The following is a 12,313-nucleotide window of genomic DNA, read 5'->3' as shown; positions in this document are numbered from 1 at the left end:
CTGAGACAAGCTTTGCTATTTCAGGGTCAGCCTGGCCCACATGTAAGTCCCAGTACAACACAGTGAAACCCTGTCTCGAGTAGGTACGTAGGTGGGTAGACTGTTTTAAAGGGGGCGGGGGTGCGGCTGCAGAGATGGCTCAGAGCACTAACTTAGCAACATGGGGGCATCTAACAACCACCTGTAACTCCAGTTCCAAGGGAATCCAGTGCCCTCTTCTAGAGTCCTTGGGCACTGCACACCTATGGAGCACAGACATAGGTGCAGGAAAAGCAACCATACACATAAAATAATTTAAAAAAAAACAAAAACACTTTTAAAGGAAAGGCAGATAGTCAGGAAACAACGTTTAAAAAGGAAAAAGAAGTCATTTTCACCAAATGACTAACAACAAAGCTTAGAAGCCCATGAGGAAATTGAGTGGTGGCTAATGAGTTTATACCTGGGGCAAGTGAGACAGCTCTATGGCTAAAAGGCATTTGCCACCAAGCCTGATGACCTGAATTAAATCCCTGAAATCCATATGATGGAAAGGACCAATTCCCAAACTTGTCATCTGACATCCAGATGTATATGCACACACATACACAAAAGAGATGTTAAAGAACAAGGCTGTGGGCTGTGGCTGGCTCTGTTAGAATACCTGCCCTAAACGGGCATGGTAACACAATCACATAATCTCAGCTCTGAGGAGGTGCAGGCAGAAGGGTCACAAAGTTCACACACTCTTAGCTACACAGCAAATCTGAGGCAAGCCTGGGCTACACAGAGTCTCTATCTAGTGGTTAAAAAAAAATTCTGGTTTTTGGAGACAGGGTTTCTTTGTGTAGTTGTCCTAGAACTCACTCTGTAGATCAGGCTGGGCTCGAACTCATGGAGAGCAACCTGCCTCTGCCACCCTGGGTGCTGGGATTAAAGGCATGCACCACCACCACCACCACCACCACCACCACCCTTCCCCAGCTCAAAACATATTTTTAAAGAAATACTTGATTAATTTAAAACAACTTATTAACACATATCCCAGACTAGCTAATTTTTTTCTAGTGGTAAAAATACAAAATCAACTTCTCTGCCTACAAACAAACAATAAAAGCCCACAAAACTGAAAGTCAGGCTGGTTGGTAAAGGGCTGTAGTTCTAAAATTCAGGGGACTGAGGCAGAATGACCATAAATTCAAAGCCTGGCTGGATGACACAGTGAAAGCCTATTTCCAACAAAGCAAACAAAACTCCACTAGAGGGGCTGGAGAGAGAGATGGCTCAGTGGTTATAAGCACTTGCTGTCCTTGCAAAGGACCTAGGTTCAGTTCCCAGGCAGCTCAGGGCCATCACCTGCTAACTCCAAAGCCCTGTTCTGTCATCCATGGGCATGCTCACAAGTATAATACATTCATATACACATACACAAAAACAATAAAGCAATAAATATTTTTAAAACTAAATTAGTGGGAGTATCTCTAATAGGCAAGATACAGCTTTCTAGAACAATCACTCTAGCAATAAAAACAGAAAGGTAAACAAACACAGATACTCACACATTTCTGAAGTACTTTTCAATTATAATTTCAGAACAGAAAAAATATCCCAGGCACAGTCTTGTGCTTTTTAAAGCTTCAAGTATCTTACAAGTAGTAGATTTAAAACTCTGAAATATATTCACTTAGATTCACTCTTGTCAGCATTACAACAACGCTCCATTATCCACTTTTGGATGCTGTCTCCAGATAATTTTTAATCCCCGCCTGACTTTTCCTTACCAACAAGAACTTGGATACCATCTTACCCTGCCTGCCCCCATTACTCGGCTGTGCTTAGGGAATTATAATCACAGTGATCCCGCCTCTCAGAACATCCGCAAAGCACAAAGCCTCTTTTGTATGTTTTCGGGAAGGGTGTGCTTTCCAGGCCAACAGGAATGGAGTAAGAAGAACTGGATCTGCTACGGTGGTCTTGGTTCTGGTTTGATAGTGTCTGTAGGGGCTTTCTTTTCTCAGCCCCCACCCCTCATTCTCTTTCTTTTAGAGACAAAGTCTTGCAAGGTAACTCTGGTTGGCCTGATAATACTATTCAGTCCAGGCTGGCCTCAAACTCCCAGCAATCCTCCTGTTTCAATCATCCTCAGCCTTTGGGGGTTTTTCTTGTGGGTGACCATCAAGAATCCTGTCAGCCCATCCTGACAGATAGGCACAATCACTAAACCCAGAAGTTCAGGGAGTCAAATGAGGAGGGAAAGGCAAGCAACCTGCCCCAAGTGCCCATCCCAGAACCTCAGCACTGGCTGACATGAAGGCCCTCACTCCAGGGGACCAGTGCTCAGACTGTGCTTTACAGTCACTACTGGGAGATGCTCAGACACATACTGGGCAGCAATCAGAACCCAAGAGGGACACAAACCTAGTTTTTTCTGATAAGCAAGACAGCTTACAATAAACCAACCAAACAAAACACTCGTCAATCACAAGCATCTCAGCCCCTTGATATTTGTGAAGGCAACTATGAAATGAAATTTGTTTTACCTCCAGCCTACCCGACCTTAGCTTGCTTGGAAAGGAGTGCTACCGCGTGCTACTGCGGAATGGGAAAGGCACCTTCTCTTCAACTGCAGGAGCACACCAAACCCTACACAGAGCACCCTACCACCTAGCAACTCTTTCCCTCAAACACACATCTCTTCCTCTTACTACTTTTCTGCATTTGTCTGAACAAATCAAATTATTACATTCAGGAAAACACACACATTCTCACTCCTTTATCTCACTTATATTTTACCACAAAATTGAAAAATGCAGAAATAGCTCTCTGTATCAGGACTTGACAGAGATTCAGTGAAGCCCCATCTCCCTACACCTACCCAACATCACTCCAATTTCTGCTCTCTCCCAAAACAGCACTAACATCCAGTTAAGAAAAACAAGAAAGAAAAAGTTAAATAATTTTGGATGGGGTCTACAATTAAGATCTGTCTATTCTCCTTATGTGGGCACAAGGCCATTTTATTTTCATTAAGCATTTCTTTTTTTTTTTATGTATACAGTCTTCTGCCTGCGTGCCACTAGGGGGCACCGGATCTCATTCAAGGTGGTTATGAGCCACCATGTGGTTGCTGGGAATTGAACTCAGGACCTCTGGAAGAACAGTCAGTGCTCTTAACTGCAGAGCCATCTCTCCACCCCTCAGCATTTCTATTTACATATAATTTCTTCAAAAATTCCTTGCAGACATTAACAAAGGCAGAATGGACTTCTCTATCCACCATCTCAATCATGTTCTAAAATAATAAAAAAGTCAACAGAACCCATTTCACATACAGCTCTCCTCCCTTGAGCCACCAGGAATATCACTTGACCATGACAACTGTTGTGAAAAACACTCTGCCATCATTTTCAGGAGCGGTAGGAAGTCCGGTCCATCCTTGGGACATACTCCTCCTTCCTCTCTCTCCAACAAAAAAAAATGAAACAGCGGATAGCATAAACAACAACTTAATGGAAAATATAAATGGGTAAGTATTTTTTTAATTGGCTAAAAAGCCTAAGGTCTCAGAGATTCGGAAATGCTACAATAGCATGGATAGGAAATAGAGGTAGAAAAATAACATTATATCCCCCACAAGTGACTATAGCACAAATATGGTACACAGCTACTTCCTCACTTTCATTTTTCCAACACCTTTGTCTTTCTTATGGATTTCTCTCATTCTGTTCTTCCATAAACCATTTTCTTGCTTTTTCTGTTTTTATTTCTCTAGTCTCATAATAGTTTACAACATATAGCTGAATTCTTTGATTCAGGTTCATGTAGTGTTAAAAAGCCAGGACTGAAATCCTTCTAATGACAAATCCAGGTGCAGAGCTGGGAATATACATCAGCCGTGAGGCGCTCACTCACCATTTATTGAGATGCTAGGCTCAACTCTCAGTGCTACAAGGAAAGGATTGGGGATGTAACCAGAGTACCTGCCTAGCATGCACAAGCCCTGCATTTGATGTTCAGCACCAAGTACAAGAGAACCGTACTCCCAGCACTCAGGCACTGGAGGCAGGAGGGTCAGAAGTTCAAGGCCAGACCAGGCCAAATGACAAGTCTGAGACCAGCCTGAGATACATGACAGACAGCCTGTCTCAAAACAGCAAACAAACAAGAAAAACTCACACTTTACAGTCTTCAGTACAGAACCACAGTAAGTGTGGGTGACAGAGTCCAGAGGCCCAAAGCTGGCAGGTCAGGCCAGGCGACACTTCACTTTTGTGAGACTGGGAAATAGGTGCCCTTCTGAGGGCATGAGGTGCCCATCTCTTAAAATACATTTAGTGAGGGAGCATGTCCTGGTATGTATGTGGAAACCAGAGAAGAGCTTGCAGGGGTAGGTTCTCTCCTTCGATCACATGTGTCTCAAGGGTCAAACTCGGGTCACCAAATTTGGTGACAAATAACTTTATCCACTAGAACCGTTTTTGCAAGCCCCTGGGTGCTCATCCTGACAAAATGTTTTTTGTTTGGTTTGGTTTGGTTTTTCAAGACAGGGTTTCTCTGTATAGTGCTGGGATTAAAGGCATGCACCACCATGCCTGGCTAATATAAAATTCTTAAGTGGATCAAGACCAAAAGTATAATGTCTAAGAAAAACTTGTGAATTTGGGAAAGGAAGCTTCCAACTCAAGGAATAAGTAGTCGCTTCCTAATATCTAACACTACTCTAATGGTTTTAGATGGCTGAAGCTCAGGTGTTGATAATAAGCTGAAATGCTACAACAATCTCCATCAACCGCACTTTTCTCTTAAGAGAGGGGTGAGGGAGACTTGAGATGGCTCGCCAGGTACAGATACTTGTGGCCACATGTGATGACCTGAGTTCAACCCTTGGAACCTGCGTCATGAGGGAGAAAATGATGTTGTCCTCTGACCTCTGCATCTACACCCAACACAAAATAAATAAATAGATAATGAATGAATGAATGAATGAATGAATGAATGAATGAATAGGTGTGAAGAGACAAGGCAGGCATGAGGGCCGGGAGTACAGCTCAGTGGAGCCCATGCTTACTAGCATGGACAAGGCTCTGAGACCGAGCCCCAGCCCAAACACCTGCACATTTAACCTTTTGGGGTTTGCTTTCTGTTAGACTTCTTTTTGTTCTTCTCCCAACTATAAAGTGACATAGTTGACAATGAGGTAGAAGCCTGTAAATTCTAATAAAATGTCTTAAGTGAACCCCTCGGCTACCTGCCTAAGAGGAATTGGCAAACTCAAAAAACTAGAAAGAATACTGGGGACATAACTTAGTTAAGGACTTAAGCTTAGCCTAGCATGCACCAAACCCCAACACAGCACAAAATGGGTTTGGAGGTGCAGGCCTATATACAATCCTAGCATTCCCATTAGGTGAGAAAAAGATCAGAAGTCCAGGGTCATCCTAGCCTGAAACACATGAGACTACCTCTAGTAGGAAGTGGTTGAAAAACAGGGTATGGGCCGGGCGGTGGTGGCGCACGCCTTTAATCCCAGCACTCGGGAGGCAGAGGCAGGCGGATCTCTGTGAGTTCGAGGCTGGGCTGGACCGATAGCCTCCAAAACAATACAGAGAAACCCTGTCTCGAAAAACCAAAAAAAAAAAGAAAGAAAAACAGGGTATGGATAATGGCATACAATCCTACCATTAGCACATTTTTTAATGAGTATATGTGTGTAGTATGTAAGCCCACACATACATGTTCACATGTTGGGAATGCATGTGTGTCCAGGTGTGAATGCAGTCACAGGTTCGTGTCTTCTTAGATGATTCTCCACCTTGGGTCTCTCCCTTGAACAATCTAGAACTTGCCAATTTAGCTAGGCTGGCGAGCCAGCTTACTTGGGAATCAGTGCTCTTCCCTGTGCCCACACACTGTGATTACGGCAGCTGCCCAGCATTTGCTTGGTGCTGGGAGTCTGAACTCTGGCACTCACAGTGCTCAGCAAGTACGTTACCATGAACCATCTCCCAGGGCTATCTAGTCATTCCCCATACTCCACAGGGCTAGCAATCATTTCGGTGGCCTACGCCTGCACTCAGGAGTGGAAGGCTGGCCTGTGCTGCATAGTTCAAATCATACGCAGACATGAAGCAGGAAAAAAGTGCACACTGAGGAAGAGCCTGGAGACTGTTCGCTAGCAAATCTAAAACAAGTCCTAAGCTCTAGTGAGCACCAGAGTCAGGTGTCTGGCCCATCTTTTACCTGGTGGGTCAGAGTGTGCAACAGCAGTTACATTTTGACGAAGTTCAAACTGCTGATCTAGGTTCACTAGAAAATTTAGAGAAACCAGAAAATCCTCCACGTCCATCAGCAATTGGAAAGAAACGGCGGAGCGGCTGAGCACCGGCCACCCTTCCCAGCGCTCGCACAGCTGCTCACAACTGTTGCTGCAGTTCCAGGGGATCCAAGACCCTCCTCCAGCCTCCTCAAGCACCAGGCCTGCAGCGCTACACAGCCACACATGCAGGCAAAGCATCCACACTTACATTTTTTAAACTAAAAATCATTTTAAAGCCTTTTTTTTTAAGTTACTCATGGCAAAAATAGGTTACAGGTCAGAATAGGTAAAAAAGGAGCAGCAGCCCCAGCACCTGCCACACGATGCTGGACTAGAAGCTGCAGTTACAGCCCCAGTGTTATGGGATAAAACTTTGTGTTCTATAAACATTGCTTTTCATACGAGAAATATTTCAGACATCTGAAAAATATTTAGAATAATGTACTTAATCTCTATACCCCTTGTCCAACATTAACCAGTCTTAATCTGAAATTACCTGATTTGAATTTAAGTAATACCAAGTATAATTAAAGCTCTTGAGTACCCGTCTTATCCCACACCTCATCTTCTCTATCCAAAGATAAGTACCACTTGTGAATTGTTGTAGTTCCTAGGCATGTACTTCCATTACTATATATGTGTATAGCCACAAATAGTCCTGAGTTTTCAATATATACAAGTGGAAAAATTCTGCAAATATTCTTCTGGGATTTGTTTTTCCAATCCATACCAAGTTTCTGTGATATATCCATTTTTAATGCATTAGCTACAATTTACTGGGGTGGAGGGTTGAGACAGTTTTTAAGTAGCCTATGCTGGCCTTGAACTTGTTCTACCTCCAGAGTACTAGAATTATAGGCATGTGACACCATTGCTGCTTTATTCATTTTCTCGAAGCGATGTAATGCCGTTTGCGGTGCCTTGGGTGTGTGTATTCGGTGTATGAGTGGATGCGAGTGTATTTGCAGGTACTCCTGCCTATGCATGCTCATGTCAGAGCTACAGGCAGTTTGGATATCTCTCTACCACTGTCCACCATATTTTTGAGGCAGAGTCTCTCACTGAATCTATCCCTAGGCTGGCTAGCCATTAAACCCTCAGGGTACCTCTCTCTCCACTCTGCCCCCCCACCATACTAGGGTTGCAGGCAAACACTGCCCCAACTGGCTTTTACAATCCAAAGTTGGGTCTCAGTACTTTTTTTTTTTTTTTTTTTGGTTTTTCGAGACAGGGTTTCTCTGTGGCTTTGGAGGCAGTCCTGGAACTAGCTCTTGTAGACCAGGCTGGTCTCGAACTCACAGAGATCCTCCTGCCTCTGCCTCCTGAGTGCTGGGATTAAAGGCGTGAGCCACCAACGCCCGGCAAGAGTCTCAGTACTGTCAAGGTAAGCACTTTACCTAGAAAGCCATCTCCTCAGTCTGTGCAGGAAAGGCTCTTTGGAAAAAGTTATGTGTGGCCCCATGGGTGCCCTCCACACAGAGCTGGAATAGAATTCCAGCGCTTCTTTTTATTTATTACTGTCTATACACATTTTAGATGGTAGGTATGTCAACCAGCTTTTAACTAGGTATTTGTTATGCTACTACTCTCCAAGGTGGCTGTACCCACTTACATTCCCACTAACACTATATAAAAGTAAACAGTTCCTTAATCCCAGAAATCAGAAAGACGGGAAGGTCTCTGTTAAATTCAAGACCAACTTGGGTCTACATAGCAAGTTCCAGGCCAGCCAGGACTACATAGTGAGATCCTGTCTTTAAAAAAAGTGTTTCTCCAGAGCTGGAGGCATAGTTTTGTGCTGGAGTGCTTGCGTAGCATGTGGGAGGCTCTGGGGTCTATCCCCAGCATGAGAACAACAAAGCAACAAAAGTGTATCCCTACTCTTACTATTACTTATCAGAGCATTGCCTTCAGTCTGGCTGACAGGTATGAAATGGCATGTACTGCTGTAATACACAAATGCAGACTGGACAAGTCTTTGACAAATAAATTTTCCTGTGTGTGTGTGTGTGTGTGTGTGTGTGTGTGTGTGTGTGTGTGTACATATCTGCTAAATACGTTTCTTACAGTCATGGTTTCTTTGTGCTATTAAAATTGAGCCCAGGGCCTGAAGTATGTCAGACATACTGCATTTCAGAACAGGATCTTGAGACTGGAGAGATGGCTCAGCAGTTAAGATCACTGCCTGCTCTGGTACAAGACCTAGGTTCAGATCCCAGCACCCACATGAAGGCTCACAGCAGCCTCTAATTCCAGTTCCAGAATATCTGACACTTTGCTCTGCCCTCCATGGGCACGACACACACGTGATGCACATACATACCTGTACACAAAATAATCACACACAAAAATATTTAAACACACACACACACCAAAACCCCAGAATCTTCCTAAATTGGCCACGCTTCAAACTTGCTGTGGTGGCCAGCAGGTCTGGGCCTCTTGATCCTCTACAGCAGTCTTCCTACGCTGGGATTACAAGCCCAAAGCACCCGTCCAGCAGCAGCCAAGATGGAAAGCTCAGGGACAGTGCAGGACAGCAAAGAAACAGCTGACTTTAAGTAGTCAATCCGGACAAAGGCCTTAATTAATTCGTTTGCTAATTAGTCTTTCTCTTCCCTCTTTTGTCAAGCCGTACTTCCAAGACAATACCGTAGGCACTTCAGGGCCTGTATCCTTACGGGTGAGAATGAGGAGGGGTAGTTGATGCTAAGGCCAGAATGCGTCTATAAAAATACTACAACTGTCCTTACTCAAAGAACATGAAATTATGTCAGACCGATAGGTAAAGTCTACATTGTAGACAGCATCCAGCTTGCAGAGACTCGTTTCAAACTTATCATATTTTGCTCCCTCTTTGAAGCATCGCAATCTTTTTCTCCAAGCCAGATGCCCTCCTCCCTCCCCTTCAGCAATCCCTTTATCTCCCTTCCCCCACACTGACTACATACCCTCTCCTTTTCCCCATTCCACGGCTGCTATTGGCCTTTCCTCATTGCCTGCTATCCGTTTGTTGCCTTCTCCCTCGCCTCTGGAACTGACATCCTCCCTCCTTTTCTAAAATGCTCTCAAAGTAAAAGCAACTCACCGACTCACCCCAAGTGAAAACGGATTTCTCCTGCATTGTATAGCAGGCAGGAGAGTGACTTGTCCCAACCCTCCCAACTTCCTTCCCCCTTCAGGCCTGGGACAACTGCTCTTCCTCTGGGAATTCTCTAAGCGTGGTAAGTCTAGACCATCGGAAAAAAAACTCGTATGGCCTTCTACGGCATGCGTGCTTTTAGCAGGGCCAGGTATGTATTTCTGTTCGGGGCATGAACAAAACTCGGGCAATTTCCTGGAAGAGACACCCTATGAGCAGGCCTCCTTCCCCATTCCCGCTGGGCTGGCTTCGCCTGGGCAGCGATGTGAAGGATGACCTGGAGGGGACCAATGCTCCCTGAGATAAGTTTCCAAAGCTCTTCTCCACCACCTCAATAAAACCCTCTCAGAGCACATACACCCCTCACCCCACCCCCGGCAGGAGTCTTTCTCCTCCAGCTGCCCAAATCAGCTTCCCAGGGCACCAAGCTCCCCAAGGCAGCTCCCGTTTCCCCTCCCACCCCTCCTGGTCGGCCCCAAATGGGCTAGCTACCCCGGTGGGTGTGCCAGGCAGGCGCAGGCCCCGGCCCCCTCCTCCCAAGCACTCGAGTTCTCAGGGGCTAAGGACTCTGCCTCCTCCCAGCCCCCTCGGCTGGCGGCCCGCGCCAGCTCCAGGGTGGCCCTGGTTCCCGGCCAAGACACGACTCTAGCTGGCTTTGTGACCTTGGGCAAGTCATTTCCCCCGGTAAGCCTCAGTTTCCTCCCCGGCCTCGCCGATTCCTCCCGAGGTCCTGCCCTGCCCACCCCGCAGGAGGGGGCTGCCCAGCGGGTGCGAAAACGCTTTGTGAGGCGCTCTGCTCGGCAGAGGCGCCGGGGCTCCCGGGGACTCCCGGGCTGGACAAAGCTGCGGCGGACAAGGCTCCTCCCTCTCCGCGGGACCCCTGCCCCGGACTGACCCTCGCCCCTCCCCGCAAGCCCGGCCCGCCCCGCCCCGCCCCGCCGGCGGACCCCGTACCTGCTCCGGGCGCTCTGCCGCAGGCGCCGCCACCCTGCGCCCCAGTCCGGAGAGGCCCGTGGCCCGGAGGGCTAAGGCGGTCGGCGGCGGCAGGCTCGGGCCGGGGCGGCGGCGGCGGTGGCGGTGGCGGGGGGCGCGGGCGGCGCGGGGGCCCGAGCTCGGCGGGGCCCGGCCTGGGAGACGACGGCCGTGGCTGGAAGTGCGCGGCGGCGGCGGCGGCGGCAGCTGAGGCGGCGGCGGCGACCGCGACCGCGGCGGCGGCGCTTCCGCTCATGGCGGGGCCGCGGGCAGCAGCTCGGGCTGCGACTCGACTCCGGCACGGCGGGCGCTGGCTGGGCCCGGGCCGGCGGCGAAGGAGGCTGTGGCGGCGACGGAGGCGGCTCCCGGCGGGCCAGAAGGCGGAGCCCGGCCGCGGCGGCGGCGGAGGGGGCGGGGACGCCGGGGGGCGGGGAGGCCGCGCCGCGCCGCCAATGAGCGCCAGACTCCGGGCCGCGGCTCCCGGGCGGCGTCCAGGGGGATCCTCGGCCGCCGCGGCCCGCCCAGGCGGGGAGGCCCCGACCGAAGCCCTCTGCATCCGCGCTCCCCACCCCGCGCCGCCCCGCCCCCGGCCCGCCCCCGGGGCGCGGCCGCGGGCCTCAGGGCCCAGGCAGACCGCTGCGCAGGCCCTGCCGCTCGGCCGCCTCGGGCGGTGTCTGCGCCGGGGAGTGTGCCCGGGTCCGTCCCGGTTAGCCTCGGCCCGCCCGGCGTGGCACGGCCTGCGCTGCGCCGTCTGCTTCCTGCTGCTGCCCCCTGCACGTCGGTCCTCCCTCTCAGCTGTTTCCTCAAAGTTTGTGCCTTTGAGACACTTAGGAAAGAAACTCTCCCTTCGCTTCTGAGGCTGATTGGTGACAGATCCGTCTCTGCGGACCCCCAGAGGACCGCAGAGGCGGAGACACAGAAGTTGGAGATGCGCGCCCTTTCCTGGGTCCTGGAGACACATTTTGTATTCCCAGCAAAACCCAGTGGGGCTCAGCCCTGACCCTCACCCCTTTTTCTCTTCCTCTTTCTCACTTTAAAAGTCCTTGTTGGTGAAGCCCTGACAGGAAGCCGTCCCGGCAACTGGGCCTAATCTCAGAAGAGGGAGAGGCTCTGACCTGAGGAAACACTTGGGGTTGTACCGACAGCTTTCCTATGATTTGGGGAAGAATTCTACGGATTCGGAGTCTCCCCCTCTCCCTGCCTGCCCCTTTTTCGCAAATGTGATGTTGGCGACTGAACCCATTTCCTTTCCATCCTTCTCTGGCTCTCGTTATCCATGGAAGAGCAAAATAAACTCAACCATGTGCTGAGTGCCTCCAAGTACAGGCATGTGGGGAAGGGTGCAGCTAAGCTGCTGGCTAGGTTATTTTAATAAAATGTTATCTTCAACCTTTCCCTGCATCGTGCAAAGCAAAGAGAGGAGGGCAAAGAGGACGATCTTGGGCAACTGCAGTTGAAAAGAGACATTTCCACTCCATGTTGACACTACATGATGCACCGTCAGAAATGCAGAAACGATGGTAATGAAGACATTGTCCAGGCCTTCAAAGAGCTAGGAGGTCAGAGAGTCTTACAAGTTAAGGATGAAAGCTGAATCACAGGTCTTCAAGGTCACGTAAACTTCTGAGCTACACAGAACCTATCTCAAAACACAAAACAAATCTCTTTCACCAGGTAGGACTGACCGGGAAAAGCTGTACTGGAACACAGGGAGAGTTTGACCAAAGGACCTGAATTCCCGCCATAAATTTCTTGTTCCAGGGGAGTCAGGTAACGTGTTTTCAGGCTGGGGCCTCCATCCCAATGCCCACCGAAGAACATCTGTAAACCGCTGTTCAGGAACATCTTTCCTGTCCTGAGTCTCCGCAGTCTTGAGCAAAGTTCAGTCCCTTTTTATCCCCAGA

At 48.8% G+C, this 12,313-nt stretch overlaps 1 protein-coding gene across 2 annotated transcripts in view; it reads right to left on the bottom strand.

The window, feature by feature from the left end:
• Window positions 1-10,680, bottom strand: part of Rnf38 (ring finger protein 38) — a 107,285-nt gene extending 96,605 nt beyond the window's left edge. Inside the window, exon 1 of one of the 2 annotated variants that reach the window (XM_013119679.3) lies at window positions 10,392-10,680. In XM_013119679.3, the coding sequence (XP_012975133.2) occupies window positions 10,392-10,665 (274 nt within the window). In that variant the 5' untranslated portion in view covers window positions 10,666-10,680. The remainder of the gene's footprint in view (window positions 1-10,391) is intronic. The other variant, XM_013119675.3, reaches the window with a different exon arrangement.
• Between the last annotated feature and the right edge of the window lie 1,633 nt (window positions 10,681-12,313).

Source organism: Mesocricetus auratus, unplaced genomic scaffold (genome assembly GCF_017639785.1).
Source record: "Mesocricetus auratus isolate SY011 unplaced genomic scaffold, BCM_Maur_2.0 Super-Scaffold_6730, whole genome shotgun sequence".
Taxonomy (NCBI): Eukaryota; Metazoa; Chordata; class Mammalia; order Rodentia; family Cricetidae; genus Mesocricetus; species Mesocricetus auratus.
Note: the sequence above shows the minus strand (reverse complement) of the source record. Positions and strands in the feature narration are given on the sequence as shown.